Raw genomic sequence first — 21,356 nt, forward strand, 5'->3', positions numbered from 1 at the left:
TTTCCACTATTTACTTGCGCCATGGCCTGGTCATCCACCACAGACGCCGAGCAACCGCTTGATATCAACCGGTTGAGGTTTGCGCGCTGCTCCGCCTCGCCCCCTGCCGGCTCTGGGGTCAATCCGAAGATTTTTCCAAACGCTCACTGTCCATAATCAAAAAAAGGTCAACAACTGTTTACGCTTCTCCCATATTATACTATCTATATGTAAATGTGACCTATCAGGATCCCAGAAAGAAAAGAGGTACCTACTCACACTTCTTCTTGTTAAAAAGTGTGCAATTAGAACCACCAGCATGAAAAGACGCACAAAATGTTGATAACAAACGCTTCTTTATAAGTATATCATGTGCTCCTGTCACAAAATTTATCTTTTACAAAAACCTTGGATCAGAATCACCGAAACGAAGGTATAATATATTAATTTCTGTCATACGATGTCTCCTGACACAAGTTTCGTTCTAATAAGCATCACAGAAACGCATGCAGGTGTCAAATTTGTTCTGCTCTCCCTTCAGCTAATCATGTGTCGTCTTCCCCTCATGAAAGAATGGTGTGTCAGGATCTGAGAAACACAAGTAGGGGGAGAATTAATGAACATTTGATCAGGCGGTCAAGAGTGTGGTGGTGTGAATTACGAAATAGTTTCCTTGAATTGAAAACAAAATGTGCACATTGCTACACATTTACAAAGCCCAATATGAAACAACTCAAGTATGGCGTACTCCTGTTATAACGTCTTTTAAAAAGTGTAAAATTTATTGATTAACATCTACATACGTATTACCTTCGGTTCCTTTTTCTTCCGAACGATTGTATTAGAGTCATAGAAATGTAAGAAGGTACAAAACCTATTAATATACACCTTCTCACGTATTATGTTCTTCTTACAAAATGTGTCCATTAAGAGATTGTATCAAAGCCAACAAAAAGAAAGGAAGTGCAAAATTTATTAACATTCACCTTCTTATGGATTGTTCTCCAACCAAACAATTCTCTTTTAAAAGGTATTAGGGTCACAGCTTCTCATGTAGAAAATTTTGTATCAGTGTGACAATGAAAAACTGGTGCAAAATTTACTGGTAATCACCATGATTCGCTATTTGAAGAAATGTTTTATTAGGAGCACAGGAACTTACAGATGCGTAATTCACTGGCGTACAGTACTTGCCACATATGATAGTCTCCTGATAAGAATTGATGCATCTCAATTACACGAATGCAAGAACGTGCAACAAATTTCTCTTTAAAAGGAATACTATCAGGATCACAGGAACGAATGGAAATGCAGATGCTTTTCACGTACACTACTCTCCTAATAGAAACTTCACGTTTAAAAACATTTAACTAGGATCACATATGCGAAAGGAGGTATAAATTTAAAAGCAGGCTTCTGCTCTCGCACCATGTTCTCCTAATAGAAGTATTTGTTGCACGGGGATGGCAAAAACGCATTTCTCTGCTGATACCATTTTTTTTAAGCAAAATCGTCAGAATCACCGGGACGAAAAGAAGTCCCATTTTTTTACTAACAGCTTTTCGCGTACAATGTCCTCTTGACAAGAAGCTCCAGTTTAAAATATTTTTCATTGGGATGACATAGGCAAAAGGATGCACAAAATTTAAAATTCTCATGTGCCGTGCTCTCCAAAAACAAGTTTTGGAAATTGTTGTAGAAGGATGACAAATACTCAGGGACGTGTCATATTTCTGTCAAAATCACAGCTCTCAAAAGGAATACTATCAGGGCCACAAGAACCAAAGGAAGTGCAGGTTCATTAATCGATAGCTTTTCACTTGGAATGTTTTCCGGACACAAAACCCCTTGTATAGGGGGTCTCATAAGCTAAAGAAGGTACAAAATCTCCACGTATAATGATTCTTTGATACAAATTCATCCTTTAAAACATAAAGCGTGCGACAGTTATTGTTATACACTTTTTAACGTTCCTGGTACAGGTTTTTGTTAAAGCATGTGGCATATCAGGATCCTAGAAAAAACAGTGGTTTGAAATTGATTGACTAGCACGTCGTCACCTGTTCGCGCCCTCTGCAATTTGAATCACAGGAATGAAAGAATGCACAAAAGAAACTTGTATCAGGATCATTGAAACGGAATGAGGTGTAAACTTTATTGAATGGCACCTTCTGACTTATGATGTCCCCTAATGCAAATTTATGTGTAATAAAGATCACAGAAACGTAAGATAGTTCAAAATTAATTGACTTTCACGTTCCCCTCTTCATAATGCATTGTTCATTTATTTTCATGTTAAACAAATTTGTCTTTAAAAATATCAGGATAACAGAACGTATCAGCGTTCAATGAAAAATTTGAGGTTCCTAAAGCTCGGGATTCACGATCCAAGTGAGGCTTTTACTTGGGCTTGCTTATACAAAACCGTGAAGAATTGACTCTCTCTCTCTCTCTCTCTCTTTCTCTCTCTCATTAATGATGTTCGCCTGATAACAAATTCTTTTTTCAAAAACGTGTCGGAATCAGAGACTTTAGTGAGGCAAAACACAAAGAGGAGCAACACGGTCTAACGTATTATGATACAAACCCGAGGTGCGAATATTTGAAGGTTTAACACGAGCAGTCTTGAGTTCTTCCATCAAAATAATCTCACGAACATGCCAAAAATTTAGTTTCTTGATTGATGCAACAAATTACACGAAAGCGGCGAGTAATCAAACGTAGGTAAGTAGTAATATATTCATTAAACTTGTCGCCTACCTCAAAAGTTAGTCGTAAAATAGCGCTTTCTCATTTACATCCGTAAGGGATTTATATTTCCATTAACCTTAGCATATTCGTATATAGTTACCCGATACAAGAGTGTTTACATATTCATAAATTAGAAGTTTATATAGAAAACGGATGCATTTCGAGTAGGTACGTACTTCCTAGTTTACAAATTTATTTAAGCTCCGAGCTTATGATGTTTCTGCATCCAATTTCAAAACATCAGACGTAAAGCAAATGATGCCGGTTTTGAGGTGCATACGTGCATGTACCGATGTATAGGACGAGTACGTATCTTTCCACCCCAATCACTTTCTAGTGAGCGATTTCACACCAAAAAGGCAATGTCTGCAGCAGATTTCACTTTTGATAAAATATTCAAAGCATCTCTAAGTGATAATCCAATGGTCAGCAGCCTTAGTGGTAATCACTTTAGGAAGAAAATAGTTTATAGTAGTTATAGTAGTTGGTAGGTTTAGGTTTCGGTGTAATGAACTAAACTACCAAAAATGGTAGCCTAGGCCCCTAGAACCCTGATGTGAATCAAGCTTATCTAAAAAGACTGCAATGTATACTCAATCTAAAAGTTTCCAAAATTGTACAAACTCAATTAAATTGCTATAGCCGCTTCTAAACGCAAATAAAAGCAAAGGTGGCGAAACACAATTTTCCAACTTTGCGATGTATCCAAGAAAATTAACTGTTTGATATTAGTTTTCATAGACTAAGGGAGACTGAGATGATAACTTGTAAATTAGCACATAGTTTCCTCAAATATGAAGAAATTTGCATAGCTTCGCCGTCGTGCATAACGCAAGGTATGAAGTTTTACTGCAATGGCTTCTCCGCTGATCGGCTTCCAGTAAAAGTTCCACTAATAAAACGGCATTTTTAGAGCTTCTTTCATAAACGCAATCAGATATTGCGATCAAATCGGAAGCAATTCAATATACTTCTTCCCATTTCTATTGTCAGCGTCTCACGGAACCCCCTCAGTGTCCGACACGATGGGGAGAGTAATTCGATTGTGTTAAAAAGTTACAAATGTCCCGTTTACTTTGTGCTCTAATGGCAAGAAAAATATTGAGGGACCCTGCCATTTAAGTGGATCAGTTGAACTTTTCAAGTGCGATTGTAACCAATTATGTTGTGTTCTCCGATAAAAGTGAAGTACGCTTACTCGTTCGCCCTTTTCCAAGTCCCAGAAAAAATTCGCCACGTTTCAGTCTGTAAATTTTGAATATTCAACCCCTATTTTGACGATATCATTTGCAGAAATGAGAAAGCTGTCATGCAAAACAGGCCCGCAACCAGGGTGAAGTAGCAGGAGTGGTAGGTATTTTTCTATGTTTAATAAGATCACGAGCGGCTATATGAAACTCCGATCATAGCTCAAAATTGATTAGAAAATGGCTGATGCTATTCCTTAATATTTTAAATAATTCATGTACCTACTTACCGCAGTTTTTTCATAATGGCAGCAATCCAATTCCAGAAAAAAATCCAAAGAATATATTGTAGCGAAAATTCTAGAAATCCAAGGAGACATCGGGGCGCCATCAAGTCGATAAAAGATTAGTCACTGGTGATAAGAAACGAAGGCTGATGAGACGCATTCTATCTATGAAATGTGATATTCTATAAACTATATAAGTAAATTGAATCGTGTTTAATAGAAGTTCCAACATCGACGTTGAAAAGATAAATAGTTCACATGCTATAAATTGGAGTACAAGTGAGTGATAAGTAATAATTAACTGTTATAAATCAATCGATAGTACTATAAATCGAACTGTAGTAGATCTTATATGGTAAAACTAATAGACAACCACATATGAGGGCACAGGAACATCGTCTGTCTATCCAACAACATAATCCTTTATCTTCTTTTGCAAAACATTATTTGGATGCGGTCATCATCTCGACACCAATAAGATAAAGCTGTTTTTTGCTAACGACTGGACCATTTATTTGATTCTACTAAGCTCCTTGGTTGTGAAAACACCTTTAGAATAATTGCGGTCGACCACTGAGGCACAGATAAGCCAATATGGGTAGGGCGATTTCAATTTTTTTGCAGTGAAACTTGCATTATTAGCAACAAAGGTAAGTAGTTAAATCACATTAAATTTTATGGCACTCAGGGGTATAATGTGAGCCCTTTAAGTGTGGTTTGTCCACCACTTCCGGTGCTGCTAAGCCGCCACGTCACTTTCGGTTTATATGACTGGACTATCTAGCCTCTGGACATGCGCAAACCGGTATTATAGTTAACTGCTAATTAGGAATAAAATGGGGGTGATCAACTCCGGGAGTAATTAAACACTGACTCCACTTCCACACCCGATACCCACACAAAATCCATTATCTGCCTTGTTGCCGACCTCTTAGTCGCTGATCTGATGCATTCGATTTTATATCTTGGGGTGGGGGATCAGGTAGTTAGTTGGGTTTTGTTGTAAATTATAACTCGACCCTAAAAAAATCTTTAAAACTGTGCAACACTTATGTCTCTTTCTTCGCATGGACTAGAGAGAGATGAAAATATAATAGCACCATTTGTGTACAACTCACAAGCAACCAGTTTTGCTGTAGGCGGCTACCTGCGATGATTGACGTGACTATTTTTCTACTAGAAGGAAAAAGAATAGTGATATTGAATAAGTCATACTTATTCAATGGCGAGCATTGATGTTATCCAGGTTCTCTCGCGATAAACCAGGGCCCACTAGAAAAAAACTAACTTTTTTTTCCAGATGTAGAAGTAAAAGGGCTACGCCCTATAGTATCTCGATACCAATGAGTTCCTCGTTCAACCAAGAAGACGCTGGAGATGGGAAAGCCATATACTACCCTTCTACAAACGGGTAAGACTGTGTCCATCACTAGCTCAACTAAGGAAAGATTGTGCGCCAAGTACGTACGCACCGCTTTTTAATCAATTTTGTCATTCACACTAACAGCTCACTTTTTTGGTTTCACGGCAAAAACCGACATTCGATGGATGCGCATGAAGAGCAACACAAAGTGCAACAAAGAACGCCCATCTACATTAGTTGCAGATATAGTGTACGAGGCATTAGGTTTCTTTGGCAATAAACACAATACCGCACAGTAACAGCTGCACGGACCGGTTATAGAATATATGAGGTGCCCCGCTGTGGAAGTTTTCAACTTTCTTTCTTCCTTCTTTGGAAGAGTTGTAAAAATACTGATCCTCAAAGCGAAGGTGGCTTAAAGGAAATTGTTCCTTGCTTTTAACTTCATTTCTGTTTTCCGAATCCGCTTAATGAACGGTTCAACTTGGCGAATGTACCTTTGCGACAACGACCGGTTCAGATTGACTCTGTGTAACGCCGATTAACAAATGCCCTCTCCCACTATTTACACTCATACTTATAGATTCCTCTATTGTATCATCTCTTGGTCTCATAATCTTACAACGACGAATGATGCGTACTTAGCGCTATTATAAGCTTTTTGTCGTATTTTTGACGTATTTAACTCGGCTCTTCTTGTTCTTATTTTAATTACAACGACCCGATTCATTTAGCTCATCCCGAATATACACACGTAATTACACGTAAAGAAAATATCAAAAACAATTTATTCGATGTAACAACATTACCATTATGTTGAAGTGGTCCAAGTACAACTTTGCCTAAACCTGTACGTGTACAGTTTCCTCTCCCTTACTTCATTAACAACGACGGATTTTGTATCAATAGCTGGTTACAGCCTTCTAACTTCTTCAGATCTTTAAGAGCCTGCAGGTAGAGCTTTCCCTCGAACAGAACCTCAGGTTCGTGTTGGAGGCAACGCACCGCCTGCCTCAAAATCGTCGTGCACTCCTGCAAAAAGCGAATAAATCGGTTTCACCAACAAAAAGCTTACCGTTAACATGGACACCGGATCCTTATTCGCCTTGTGCAGTTTTCTACGTTGCAATTCAGTGGTGCACGTGTAAATCTCCACCAGCATGATTCCTATAACGCGTTTCTCGGCTAAAAGTCGCGGTTAGTCTCGCTTAACGATATGTTTGGGGTTAACCTGGTGCTATTATGTTTACGATATTGATAACGTCCTGGCAGAGTTGTTTTTTGAGCAGAAGATCGTCGACACTAACAGTTTTCAGGCTGTAATCTCCATTTCCAATCAGCTGCCCAAGAGCCAACTTGATGTCGATCATGTAAGCATGATTGGGGGTCAAAAGTGTGCTGTAGTGATCTAAAAATTGCTTGCAGTCTTCAACACTTCCTTTATCCATCAGCACCAAGTCATCTCCGATACGTTTCATTGCGTTCATTACAAATTCGGCAGTCTGTTTACTTCCACACTGTTTACAACACCACTCCGCGTTTTCGTTCTCGAAGCTTCCTGGTAGCACGATCCCTTTGCACTGCCTTAAAAACGATTCAGAGTGTTGCACCGTGCAAGATAGTAGCAATTAATACCCGCTCTGGCAGTTCAACGCGCTCACGTTTGTACCAAACTCGGTAACGTCGAGGCATCGCTCGCATCTGCACGAGAAAAACTTCGTTCGCTGCAAGTGCTTCTGGCGAAAAAGGGTCGTTTGGAGCGGTTCCGTGTAGCAGATGCTGATGTGCTCTCCCTTGTCAATTTTCCTTCCCGCAATCACCCGTACCTGGCCGGCCATTGAGAAGGTCTTGTACGCGTTCGATCTGCAGCTGTGCTCAAATATCGACGTTACATTGAAGAGCCCAACCTGCGAGGGGGTACTCAAGGGAATTTCGTGGGCATTTACCTACAAATGTAAGTGAGTGAGAAATATCGGTATTTTTGAGGTTTCCCAGTCTACACTGAACTGGGAGTTAATGTTAGTAAGTCATTTCCAAAGGGGAAAATGGCCTCCTGGGCAGTTGCGTGCGTGACCTTTACCGTTTGTAGACCCTGAAACCGCCGCAGTTAAAAAGAAGTCAAAGGAGTTCACTAATTGTCTCCTTTCTGTAACATGCGGGAATTCACAAAGCACCAATTATACATTTTGGTAAAGCATATACGTGTCTCAGTTTTTGGCTGCAGAATGGCAGATAGTCTGTAGCCTTTTTACACGTCTAAAGTGCAACACGTAAGTACAAACATCCAGAACGATACAAGGTTTTTAAAATCGTGACGAATCAAAAGACTTTTATGTCTTTCTTAAAACCCATCTTTTTGAGTCTACGCAATAAAAGGTGGATATTGGATAACATTTTATACTTTTGTGTATCTATGAACTCATTTATTAGCAACCAATCCGCATTCTTGTTAACGCGAAGTCAGTAATGTTTCAATCTTAATTAAACCTTTGGTATACCCACTAATACGGCTTTAATGACTCCTAGAAATAGTCTATGGTGAAAATACGGCGAGATGAACTTCATCCATCTCATGATTATGTTAAGATTGTTCTGAAAAAGTTCAATAATTCTAAGGTCTTTAGTTAGAGCAAATATAGTAAACCATACATGCAGTGGTTTGTTACAGAAGCAGAAAAGAAGTTGCCACCTACAAAATCCAGTAAAGTCAATTGCAAAATCGCCCTCATTAATCAAACTGCAAATTCATGAAAAAAGCATCACTTTCAAAACTAGTGGTACAAATAACTATGAAATAACTTTTTTGCATAGTTTATCAAATTACCGAACCTTTTTGTCAAAAAATCGTATGGAAAGTGGTATTTTTTTCACGATTTTTACTATGCGCTTCCATGGCGTTTAGTCCTGTCTATGAACAATAGCTCAACGTTTGAGTGACAGTAACTCGCGAATGTCAATGATATTATTGAATTATGGGTATGACTTTCAAAACTAGTTGTACAAATAGTCATAGAAACTACAATCAAAATTATCGTATATAATAATGAAGTTTGACACATAGCAATCTAGATACGGATATGTTTCAATTTTAAATGTCATTATTAAGATTAACGCAGCAATTGTTTTTTACTTTCCTCACTAGAGAGGAAAATCACATTTTTTTCACCCTTTTTAGAAACGAAAGTAGTTGTTTCTACACAGAGCTGGGCAGAATACTTTCAAAAAGTATTTGAATACTAAATAGTAAATACTTTAGACAAATCAAAAGTATTTGAAAACTTTCAAAGGTAAACGAATACTATAAAAAGTATTCAAATACTTGTCACTCAAATACATAAAAAATTTAAAATAGTACTAGCTAAAAGTCTTAATATTACTTAAAAAAGGTCAAGTTATATTTTGTATGGGGGCTACATGGAAGAACAGCGTTTTGTGCGCTGAATGTAGTCCCTTTCCCTGAAGTTAGCTTTTTTTTTATATTTCTATTGTTATATACAAATTTTAGGGGAGTAACCGCGTATTATTATTATTATATTATATAGGATAGGAGGTACGAGGACCTTTCTTATATCAGGTATAACCTTAAGAATACGTGTAGCAGTTTTCAAAGCGATCGTACGTCGTGCACATGACACCTGACATGACATGTACACCTTTCTGAAATTATTTTTTTTTATTTTGCCTTTATTTTTGAGTGGACGGGGTTTCAGCCAAGGCTGCTCTACCAACCCAACCCACTATACATTTACAAATATTCATGCCCGAACCCGGATTCGAACCAGGAACCCTTAGTACCGCAGTCCAGCTTTAACTGAACTACGCCACACGGGCCACCAAATTAATCCTAGCGATTTTGAAACAGATCCTTTTTCCGTCCGTCTGTCCGTGTGCATGATAACTTGTTTAGAAACGTGCGATCGCTTTGAAAATTGGTACACGCATGGTCTTAAGGATATAAGAAAAGAACCTATTGTTTTAAGTTAAGTAGCCTATCGGGTCAAAAAAGTTTCACTCCAGGATCGTTCGGTATTCAGTTGTATGGGATTTTTATATTTGATTTTGTGATAATGGAAACTTCCCCTAAACATTTCTAAATAGTTCTCAAATATTTGAATAACTTAAAAGTATTCAAATACTATGCGAAGTATTCGAATACTTTACGAAGTATTCAAATACTTTGCGAAGTATTCGAATACTTCTCAAAGTATTTAAATACCTGGCGAAGTATTCGAATACTTTACGAAGTATTTAATTACTTTGCGAAGTATTCGAATACTAAATATTTGCGAAAGTATTTGAGTTACAAATACAAATACTGCTTCCATAAAAGTATTTAATTACAAAGTCTTTGAATACTAAAAAGTATTTACAAAATCGAATACTGCCCAGCTCTGTTTCTACAGTAGTTTCAGAAAAATATCGATTCCCACACTATTTACACGCAGCAACTAGTCAGAAAACTACAGAAATTTGTAAGTCCAGACAGTAAAGTAGGCCACTAAACTAGCCAGGTACTCAACTGGTTCAGCAAGTTTACTGGCAGAAAGTAATGTCCGCCAGTAAACTTGCTAAATGTAAATGAGACTTAAATGCGTTATATTAAATTACATTAGTGAACTGATCATAAAAGAACATCGTACCGTGGACATCTGGACAATGCTTAACGTGCATTTCTTTAAATATATGACTACCTTTAAAACCATCTTGTATTGGTAGTAAAAAAGACACCAACCAAGGAAAAATTGGACATATCCATTTTGAAAGATAATTCGTAAAGTGTTGGGTGGCGTCTGTCAGGTATACACTGACTAAATAAGCGATAATAGTTATTTATTATACAAGACGATAAAGGGATATTTTAACCATTGAGTAAAAGATGTTAATTCACGAGTGGCGCACCTTTCACGAGATGGTTACTTTCCATTTATCGTCGTGTATAATACAAAACTTTATTTTATAGCAGAAGCCATTTAAATCATTGTAAAGCTTCTGACAATTCTGAATTTAATTTAGAGGCGTCGAAAACAGAATTTTATATCGTGCATTTAAAATAAGAATGACAGAAGTCATTAGAATGCACAGTCATTTGTTTCACTTTATCTACCCTACGGTTAAAGTGATCACTTTATCTATCCTTACGGTTAAAAAACGGCTTAGCCTACTCATTCAAACTTATTAAAATGTCAATTTAACATATGGTATAAAAGAAAAGAAAAAAAACTGTGCCATTTTAAACGTAATTGCTACTAATCCAGTGGTAATGGTAATGGTAAGCTGTTCTAATACAAATTAATTGTGCTCGCTGATGTTTTGGTTTTATATAAATAATTGAAACATGTTTGGGCATATTTCAAACATTTAAAAACTGATGATAAGCAGTTTGAAAAGTTCTTATAAGTTTTATCGAGTGGACTTCAAAGCCAACCAGCCCAGATTGTACCGTTTGAAAACTATGATGCGAATAACGAAAAATTTTCTTCTCATTTGAAGCGTTTTGACAATTGTTGTGGTCTTAAAAATATTAGTGATGATACAAAGAAGGCGCAGGTGTTATGCTCATCCATAGGAGGAGGTCCTTGTCGCTCTTTTGGGTCCAGATACGCTAAAAAATCAGTTGAATTCAAGTTTTAGTGGATCATTTTACGAATATGCTGTCTCCTCTACCGTCGCTCAGCTTTTGTTCCACGGAGCCTAACCCCGCACGGCTTCGTTGTCTTCTAGTAGAGGAGAGAGGTTCATTTGCATGGCGGTTCGGCACAGAAAGCTGGGTCAGTACTCTTAAACGCCACATCAATCAATTGATAGCCACCCTGGTTCCAAAGAAGCAAGTAGTTTTTGAACCCTCATCGTCCGCTTAACAAACGAGAAGAGGAGTTACTTTTGCAACCGATTCTACCCAAACTTCTTTATATCCAGGTGGTCCACAGGAGTTCAACAAGTACTTCCGTCGAGTCAACCAGGTCAGAGTGTTCCTCTTGAGTCCAGCAGACCTACCAAGCGTTGTCAAAAGCAAATGTCTCTGGAAGAGTACGCCCTCCGCCATTAAAAAAGAAAGTGGGGTAAAGTGTAGTGACTAGTGAATAACTATTTTGATAATCCTCGAGAAATATAGACCATAGGAGCTATCAATTAGCGACAACCCTCAGAATCTAGGTGGCCCATGGGCCGAGATCTCGATGGAATAGACAGAAAATCGAGCACATAAGCGTTATCCACAACAATTCGCCATTGTGGTTGTGAAAAAATTATTAATAGTAAATTAAATTAAATAGGAAATTGTCGTAAAAGGACATATTATTTTAAACCAAAGAAGAAATCCGGGTTCGCGTTCAGTTATGTTAAAAACTTAACCCGAAGTACGTATCCTGTAAAAAAATAAACGCAAGCATTGCTTCGTTATCGTGTCAGTTAACGTGAAAAATTTCCGGGCTGACGGGCGAAAAATAAACGCGTCATAATCGGGAAGGAACAATTTCAAATTACTAAGAAATTGAGTTATAATATATAACTTTCCCTTTTTTGTAAATAAAAGTCAAATTTTTCACTATATTCACTAAGTCCTGGTCAGTAACAACACGATAACAACCCCCAACGTTTCGTTATCCCCAAAATTTCCCCAGAGTGTCCAATTTCAAGGCGAATTTAAGGCAGTAGGTGGCCACCTTCGATCCAGACGACATCTGATGAACCATAAGCAGTAAATTACAAAACATTGCAGCTAGAAAATATTCCCAACGATCCCTAATGGCATTTGCAAATTGAATCTGAAGGGTTTCTCGAAATTTTTATTATACCTCATAGCACAAAACACGATTTTAGAAATACAAAAACTGAGGGACTGTCTCGAATTATACTCAGAACGTTTACACATTTTTCCAATTACCCTATTCGAATCGATGTATCTCTTGAAGTTTTTATTACGCAATTCTTAACATAAATCTCAATTAGAGACCTGTCAGCAAGTGACTTTTGGGCCTCTTTACGTTGTCGTTTTACAGTCGAACTGGGTCAAAGTGGAGTTTCGTGGCCCCTTTTTCCATATAATAAGCTGCGTGAACGTGGGGGCTAATTTTTTCAAAGTTGACTTAACTGTCAGAACTATTTCTAAGATTTATCGCCGACTTTATGTGGGGAGTCCAAAGCTTTAATTGTAAAAATTTGCAAAATTTTGTAAAAGCACCAATTATTTGTTTGTGTTTAACTTGTTTAGATTTTGCTAATGTACTTCTTAAAAATACGCATGCCTTATAGTTTTTTTGCACAACGACCTACTCTTGCATAGTTAGGCATTTGAGATATGCCGAAAGTTACAATTTCAATGGAATTTAACATAAGATGGCTGGTTGATAAATGAGCACATTGGCACACTAAATAAAGCCAAGTAAATATAAACTAATAGGCGATACTTACACTCTATATCACTTTTGGCAACTGAAATACAATCCACGATATAAATAAAAGATTGTTGCATAATCTGGGAAATTTTAAGAGAAATTGTTTTACCCCGATAACTCCGGTGCATCTCAAGATTTCCTCCTCGCTAAATTCTTTCAGCTTCAAGAAATTGCGGATGGTATCGACGACGCACAGTCGATCTTGTTCATATCCGTCGGTGCCTTTTCGAAGTTTACAATGCGATTCGAGTTTCTCAATTTTTCTCCAAACGTCTGGCGCAAACTGCTTCTGGTATAAACACCTCAAAGCGCCTACGCAGCGGTACAATGGATGAATCGTGTCGAAAGTGGTTATGGAAACCTGCGAACACTTCTCTTAAGAACACGTCCCGATGATGCAAACCGGAGGAACCTTTTGTCCAATTTTGCTGGTGTAGTAACACTCAGGAACGTGATTGGGGTTACTTTCGCACTGTTCGCCGCACAATGGCCATCCGCATTTCGGACATGGATGAACGTCTTCAGCCGTTACATGGTTGCCGCAACCCATACACACCGGTAAAGTTAGCTGCATGGGTGACACACTCAATGGTCTCTCCTCAAAGATGACCGACCCTTCCTCAATTTCCTTGGTCGCTTTAATAAATCGCCCAACATTGTCATCGTTGGCCATCTATAAAAGCATCTAACATCACCTGCATTTGCGTAAATTATACCTCAAACGGCCGACAGAACTTCTTGTGCTTCTTCCAGTGCGATCTTTGATGCTCCTTGCCGCAATAAAAAATACTGTGACATCCTCCGCACTTTTGATTGGCCGGCTTTTGGCACACTTCACAACCGTTAAGATCATCCATTCTTAAGCGCATTCAATTTCAATCACGAATGGCAGTGTTAAAGTTTATTAATACCAAACCGCTGAAGGTTTCCAAAAATAATGCGGCGCCCACGTATGAAATGGTAGAGTGGGATACGACTATTATTATTAAAATATGTATTTATATGAAAATTCGTTGTGTATTCACTTCCTCGATGAGGAAATCGGACAGATTTCCCAGCTGCCTATACGAAAATTTGGCAGCGCGTGAGCTTGTTATGAGATCAACAGAGCATTGGGAATACGCAACCCGAGTCCGGCCATACGTGAAACTTTCTCGATTAAGGGGTAATTTTTACGAAAGAAAAATGCTTCCAATAAAACGCACCGACCGCAAAAATGCAACATGTCCGATCATGTGCGTAAAACTACAACTTTCTTGTTTACGGAAAAATGCTCCCCATAACACAAAATCGACTGCCTATGCGAAAAGACAATAACATTCTTCTAATAAAAGAAGATAGGACGCACGACATATCTACAATCGAGCTCATATTCGGAATAAAGGGCAATTTCTCTGAAATTTTGAAAGAAAATTGCTCCCAATGAAATAAAATCAACCTGGGGTGAGAATGTGCAACAAAAGATTTTAAAAAAAAGCAGAACTATAAAAATAATTTAAGGAGCAATTTTAAAAGAACATACTCCATAAGAGAGATAGGAAAAAAGTGTGAAGTGCAGGCATGAAGACATGGAAAGTGTGAAAGGGATGAAACACAGTCCTTCAATGAATAACGATGGTAATTAAGGAGACATGAAAGAGGCACGAAAGACACGTGACGAAAAGTTATGTGAAGAAGGTGTACGTAAGTAATAAAAGAAAATGAAAAGGAAAGCAATAAGCAAGTGCTAATAAAAGAAACTTGGTATTGTGATAAACAAAATCGAAATCGAAAGAGACATGGAATGAAATGCGTGGGGTGTAATCTTGGAACTGTTTGAAATTATGGATTCTACAGGCCACATTCTATAAGAAAAATTTTTTTCCGGGTCGATCTGAGACAATTTTTTTTTCGGGGCTCAAAAAAAGGAAGCGTATAACCTTCCTTTTTTACCAAAAATCGACTGCAACAAAATTTCTCGGGAAAACACTTTTTCTTATTAATTTTGGGGCGTAGAATCCAAAACAATTCGTACTTTTTCGATTAGACTTCTCAATCAAAAGTTATAGACTAGAAACCAATTTCGAAAGAAAATTCAAAGGGCTGTAACTTTTGAACTAGTAGCCCAATCTTGGAACTGTTTGAAATTATGGATTCTACAGGCCACATTCTATAAGAAAATTTTTTTCCGGGTCGATCTGAGACAATTTTTTTTTCGGGCTCAAAAAAAGGCAGTGTATAACCTTCCTTTTTTACCAAAAATCGACTGCACCAAAATTTCTCGGGAAAACACTTTTTCTTATTAATTTTGGTGCGCAGAATCCAAAACAATTCGTACTTTTTCGATCAGACTTCTCAATCAAAAGTTATAGACTAGAAACCAATTTCGAAAGAAAATTCAAAGGGCTGTAACTTTTGAACTAGTACCCCAATCTTGGAACTGTTTGAAATTATGGATTCTACAGGCCACATTCTATAAGAAAATTTTTTTTCCGGGTCGATCTGAGACAATTTTTTTTTCGGGCCTCAAAAAAAGGCAGTGTATAACCTTCCTTTTTTACCAAAATCGACTGCACCAAAATTTCTCGGGAAAACACTTTTTCTTATTAATTTTGGTGCGTAGAATCCAAAACAATTCGTACTTTTTCGATCGGACTTCTCAATCAAAAAGTTATGCAGTTGAAAAATGTGCAATTTCATGTAGGATTTGTAGAGCAATTGTACTTTAATGATCCAGTATCTGGAATTGTCTTTTGTGTATGCAATTGGTACATTTGCGCCATCTCTTTGGTAATCCCTATACTTTTCCAAATTAATTTCTTGTAATAGTTGAACGAGTTCCCATGAGATGTAGCCACGTACGTAACTACATTTAAAAGAACATTTTAATTTATGCACTAAATAGCCACGTACGACTCAATTTTCCTTAAAGGGCAGTTGAAAATGTGCAATTTCATGTAGGATTTGTAGAGCAATTATACTTCGATGATCCAGAATCTGGAATTATTGTCTTTTGTGTTTGCAATTGGTACATTTCCGCCATCTCTTTGGTAATCCCTATACTTTTCCAAATTAAATTCTTGTAATAGTTGAACGAGTTCCCATGAGATGTAGCCACGTACGTAACTACATTTAAAAGAACATTTTAATTTATGCACTTAATAGCCACGTACGACTCAATTTTCCTTAAAGGGCAGTTGAAAATGTGCAATTTCATGTAGGATTTGTAGAGCAATTGTACTTCAATGATCCAGTATCTGGAATTGTCTTTTGTGTATGCAATTGGTACATTTGCGCCATCTCTTTGGTAATCCCTATACTTTTCCTTATTATTTTCTTGTAATAGTTGAACCAGTTCCAATGAGATGTCGCCACGTACGAAACTACATTCAAAATAACATTTTAATTTATGCACTTAATAGCCACGTCCGACTAACTACATTAACAAGAACATTTTAATTTGGCCACGTCCGACTCAATTTTCCTTAAAGGGCAGTTGAAAATGTGCAATTTCATGTAGGATTTGTAGAGCAATTGTACTTCAATGATCCAGTATCTGGAATTTTCTTTTGTGTATGCAATTGGTACATTTGCGCCATCTCTTTGGTAATCCCTATACTTTTCCAGTATTAATTTCTTGTAATAGTTGAACGAGTTCCCATGAGATGTAGCCACGTACGTAACTACATTTAAAAGAACATTTTAATTTATGCACTTAATAGCCACGTACGACTGAATTTTCCCTAAAGGGCAGTTGAAAATGTGCAATTTTATGTAGGATTTGTAGAGCAATTGTACTTCAATGATCCAGTATCTGGAATTGTCTTTTTTGAACGAGTTCCCATGAGATGTAGCCACGTACGTAACTACATTTAAAAGAACATTTTAATTTATGCACTTAATAGCCACGTACGACTGAATTTTCCCTAAAGGGCAGTTGAAAATGTGCAATTTTATGTAGGATTCGTAGAGCAATTGTACTTCAATGATCCAGTATCTGGAATTGTCTTTTGTGTATGCAATTGGTACATTTGCACCATCTCTTTGGTAATCCCTATACTTTTCCAAATTAATTTCTTGTAATAGTTGAACGAGTTCCCATGAGATGTAGCCACGTACGTAACTACAAAGAACATTTTAATTTATGCACTTAATAGCCACGTACGACTCAATTTTCCTTAAAGGGCAGTTGAAAATGTGCAATTTCATGTAGGATTTGTGGAGCAATTGTACTTCAATGATCCAGTATCTGGAATTGTCTTTTGTGTATGCAATTGGTACATTTGCGCCATCTCTTTGGTAATCCCTATACTTTTCCAAATTAATTTCTTGTAATAGTTGAACAGTTCCCATGAGATGTAGCCACGTACGTAACTACATTCAAAAGAACATTTTAATTTATGCACTTAATAGCCACGTACGACTCAATTTTCCTTAAAGGGCAGTTGAAAATGTGCAATTTCATGTAGGATTTGTAGAGCAATTATACTTCGATGATCCAGAATCTGGAATTGTCTTTTGTGTATGCAATTGGTACATTTTGCGCCATCTCTTTGGTAATCCCTATACTTTTCCAAATTAATTTCTTGTAATAGTTGAACGAGTTCCAATGAGATGTAGCCACGTACGTAAATACATTCAAAAGAATCGTTTAATTTATGCACTTAATAGCCACGTACGACTCAATTTTGCTTAAGACTAGAAACCAATTTCGAAAGAAAATTCAAAGGGCTGTAACTTTTGATGTGGTAAAATGTTATTACTTCTTTTGCTTCTGATGGATTTCTTTTAGATTCACTCCGATCTTCCGATCTGGAGGCCATCGAGGTTGCGATGCTGCCTGAGACTTGCCTCTTCTAGTCTTCAGAAAATGTTACTACGTTTTCATCTGCCATTCTGCTTTAATCATGGCGCTTGTCGAGGCTACTTTGGAATGGAATATACAGAGTAAGTCAAGTGTTTTCACTTCTATTGCTTCTGATGGATTTTTTTAAAGATCAATGCACTTCGATTGCCAATGGTAGATAGAGGCCATCTAATGATTACAATGCTGCCCAATATACGTATGTACCTTGCAGCTTTTAGAAAGGATTCACCGTGGAGCTTGTCAAGACCACTTTGGTTGGGATGTGACATATAGGGTGCGTTAGGGTTAACCTTCGATTGCCAAGGACAGGTGGAGGCCATCGAATGATTGCGATGCTGCCGGAGACGTGCCACCTTCAGGTCTTCTGCAATTCCTAATTTACATGGAGCGCCTCAATACCACTTGTAAATGGAATATACAGGGTACGTCAAATGTTTTCGTTTCTATTGCTTCTGATGGATTACTTTTAGAGTCAATTCCACCTCGATTGTCAACGAACTTCTGAAGACGGAGGCCATCCAGGATTGCGACGTGCCACTTTCACGTTAGGGAAGGTGGCCAACTTTTCCATATGGGATTCCACAACGAAGTGCCCGTAAGCCTTGCGTTACGCCGGAGAAAAACAGTTTTGAAGGTGAGTAAATTTATTCACTACTAAATCTTGCATCACAATTTATAATGTAGCATATAACAACATATTTGTATTGTTTTAGAAGTCGCCTCGTCTCTATGAAGTTGCAGCCACAGGAGCTGTGAAGCAAACCACGTCCATTTGGAGAACCTGGAAAATACAAGTCCTTTTGAAAGCCTTCTTGAAAAATTCAAAAATCAAAAAACTTTTTTGAAAACTCTTGAAAAATTCAAAAAACTTTTTTGAAAACTTTCTTGAAAAATTCAAAAATCAAAAAACTTTTTTGAAAACTTTCTTGAAAAATTCAAAAATCAAAAAACTTTTTTGAAAACTTTCTTGAAAAATTCAAAAATCAAAAAACTTTTTTGAAAACTTTCTTTAAAAATTCAAAAATCAAAAAACTTTTTTGAAAACTTTCTTGAAAAATTCAAAAATCAAAAAACTTTTTGAAAACTTTCTTGAAAAATTCAAAAATTAAAAAACTGTTTTGAAAACTTTCTTAAAAAATTCAAAAATCAAAAAACTTTTTTGAAAACTTTCTTGAAAAATTCAAAAATCAAAAAACTTTTTTGAAAACTTTCTTGGAAAATTCAAAAATCAAAAAACTTTTTTGAAAACTCTTGGAAAATTCAAAAATCAAAAAACTTTTTTGAAAACTTTCTTTAAAAATTCAAAAATCAAAAAACTTTTGAAAACTTTCTTGAAAAATTCAAAAATCAAAAAACTTTTTTAAAACTTTAAAACCTAAACCTTTTGAATTTCAAAAACAATTCAAAAAAGTTTTCAAAAACTTGAAAAATTCAAAAAACTTTTGAAAATTAAACAAAACTTTAAGTTTGAATTCAAAAATCAAAAAACAATAAATCTTACATTATTCCAGGTGTGACTATATAAAATTCAAAAAACAAAATCAATTTTATGTACTGCATCACGTAAAATAAGTTTCTTGTTCTGTGACAGTAACTTGGAAATAAATAACATACGTCATCACTTTTGTTTAGTTTCCTTTGATCCCAGGTTAGAATTAATTAATTCTGTCATGGATACTGTGCAATTAGCAAGTACCTACCTCTGTATAATGTATTCCGGATTTTCGGCTGGCTTTGCTGACTCGAGATCGTATAAGTACATATCTGCCAAAATAAGATTACCATTCAGTAAAAGTGCAAGCATACCTCTGTGCTTTGGGTTGATAAATAAGCAACCTAATAAGACGAGCTTTCTCCAAATAAGGCGTGTTCACAAGATCTTCGGTATCGGTTTTGGAATAGTGTCGTCAATCGTCATGACTGGCAATTCAGGTAGATACAGCTCGAGACCATCTAAAAATTAAAATTGTATTAAAAAAGATCAGTTTATTTTGAATGGTAAGTGGTATCACAGACGAGACTAGTAGGGAAGCGACTGTGTTTGGGAATTTTGATCAAAGGAATGTTTTATTGAAATTTGAAAGGAATCAAAAATTTTATTAATTGAAATAAGGAATGGTATATGTTTCACTAGGAAGGGTAAAACCATTGCATTGAAAAGAGTCATGTAGGATGACGTAGAAGAAAAAGAATTAAAAAAAAGACAAGTTAATTGGAAAGTTTAAAGAAAATTGGGATGAGTTATTTCGAAGGGGTTTCTGAAAGTAAAAATTAGAAAAAGACAACAATTTACAGAGTGAAAGGATTCCGTTTATCACGAGTTCCTACAAATTGACTGTGCTTGGGTCATCATTTGAAAATTGGTTGAGCACACACTCCATTCGACTTTATGAAAATTTTCTACTAAAAGTATAACTCTCAGTTGAATAAATTAAATTTTGTTTCAAAATATTGTGGCTTTTTATTTCCTGGGTCTGAACCACCTCGTAACAAAATCCATAGAAGATAATGAGTTTCAATTTGACACTTTAAATGATGTGGATTAGATGTAGCCATCGGTAGGTATGGAGTAGGTAAACCTGTGATTTTCCACCCTGCGATGTGTTCAATTGGTTTAACAAATTTCAATCCTACCTATCATGAAATAATTGAAATGAATGGGTAGAGTAAAACTTCAGGAAAATGGGTAAAGAAAACCAGGAAAGCTACGTGTGAAATGAAACAAGATCAAAGAGCCCTAAGTCGTAGTTTTCCCTAATTTTTAGATTTCGGTTATTTAAACTATTCAAAAAGAGCACCACACAATAGTGGCGACATCTCACAGAAAGTTGTTCAACTATCGTATGAAAATTTTATGGGAAAGTATAGGGATTACCAACAGATGGCGCATATGTACCAATTGCATACACAAAAGACAATTCCAGATACTGGATCATTGAAGTACAATTGCTCTACAAATCCTACATGAAATTGCACATTTTCAACTGCCCTTTAAGGAAAATTGAGTCGTACGTGGCTATTTAGTGCATAAATTAAACGATTCTTTTGAATGTATTTACGTACGTGGCTACATCTCATTGGAACTCGTTCAACTATTACAAGAATTTAATTTGGAAAAGTATAGGGATTACAATTAAGTGCATAAATTAAACGGTTCTTTTGAATGTATTTACGTACGTGGCTACATCTCATTGGAACTCGTTCAACTATTACAAGAATTTAATTTGGAAAAGTATAGGGATTACAAAAGAGATGGCGGAAATGTACCAATTGCATACACAAAAGACAATAATTCCAGATTCTGGATCATCGAAGTATAATTGATCTTCAAATCCTACATGAAACTGCACATTTTCAACTGAACTTTAAGGAAAATTGAGTCGTCGTGCCTATTAAGTGCATAAATTAAACGGTTCTTTTGAATGTATTTACGTACGTGGCTACATCTCATTGGAACTCGTTCAACTATTAGTTGAATCTAATTTGGAAAAGTATAGAGATTGCCAAAGAGATGGCGCAAAAGTACCAATTGCATACACAAAAGACAAT

The 21,356-nt window shown here is 36.6% G+C and overlaps 1 protein-coding gene and 2 long non-coding RNA genes across 3 annotated transcripts; 1 reads left to right on the plus strand and 2 right to left on the minus strand.

Annotated features, from left to right (window-relative positions):
- Positions 1-6,362: 6,362 nt before the first annotated feature.
- On the minus strand, positions 6,363-13,830 carry LOC116179372 (SET domain-containing protein SmydA-8-like). Its single transcript, XM_031499158.1, has 7 exons — positions 13,678-13,830; positions 13,374-13,634; positions 13,071-13,322; positions 7,203-7,513; positions 6,799-7,151; positions 6,643-6,752; positions 6,363-6,599 (listed from the first exon to the last, which is right to left on the minus strand). The coding sequence occupies exons 1-7, from the start codon at positions 13,828-13,830 to the stop codon at positions 6,441-6,443; spliced, it is 1,599 nt and encodes a 532-aa protein (XP_031355018.1). The 3' UTR covers positions 6,363-6,440.
- Positions 13,831-17,681: 3,851 nt separating this feature from the next.
- Positions 17,682-18,667, plus strand: LOC116179764. Its single transcript, XR_004147031.1, has 4 exons — positions 17,682-17,887; positions 17,937-18,229; positions 18,278-18,441; positions 18,521-18,667. It is a non-coding gene; the product is annotated as an uncharacterized LOC116179764 (long non-coding RNA).
- On the minus strand, positions 18,434-19,914 carry LOC116179765. The gene is made up of 2 exons (XR_004147032.1): positions 19,508-19,914; positions 18,434-18,588 (listed from the first exon to the last, which is right to left on the minus strand). It is a non-coding gene; the product is annotated as an uncharacterized LOC116179765 (long non-coding RNA).
- Positions 19,915-21,356: the final 1,442 nt, after the last annotated feature.

This window comes from Photinus pyralis, unplaced genomic scaffold, assembly GCF_008802855.1.
Source record: "Photinus pyralis isolate 1611_PpyrPB1 unplaced genomic scaffold, Ppyr1.3 Ppyr1.4_LG8, whole genome shotgun sequence".
Classification (NCBI taxonomy): domain Eukaryota; kingdom Metazoa; phylum Arthropoda; class Insecta; order Coleoptera; family Lampyridae; genus Photinus; species Photinus pyralis.

Coding starts and splice junctions, on each gene's coding strand:
- LOC116179372 (XM_031499158.1), bottom strand. CDS start 13,830: ATGCGCTTAAGAATGGATGATCTTAACGGTTGTGAAGTGTGCCAAAAG. Junction 7,514..13,070: donor GATGCACCGGAGTTATCGGG/GTAAAACAATTT, acceptor TTACATTTGTAG/GTAAATGCCCACGAAATTCC. Junction 7,152..7,202: donor GCGTTGAACTGCCAGAGCGG/GTATTAATTGCT, acceptor ATCGTTTTTAAG/GCAGTGCAAAGGGATCGTGC.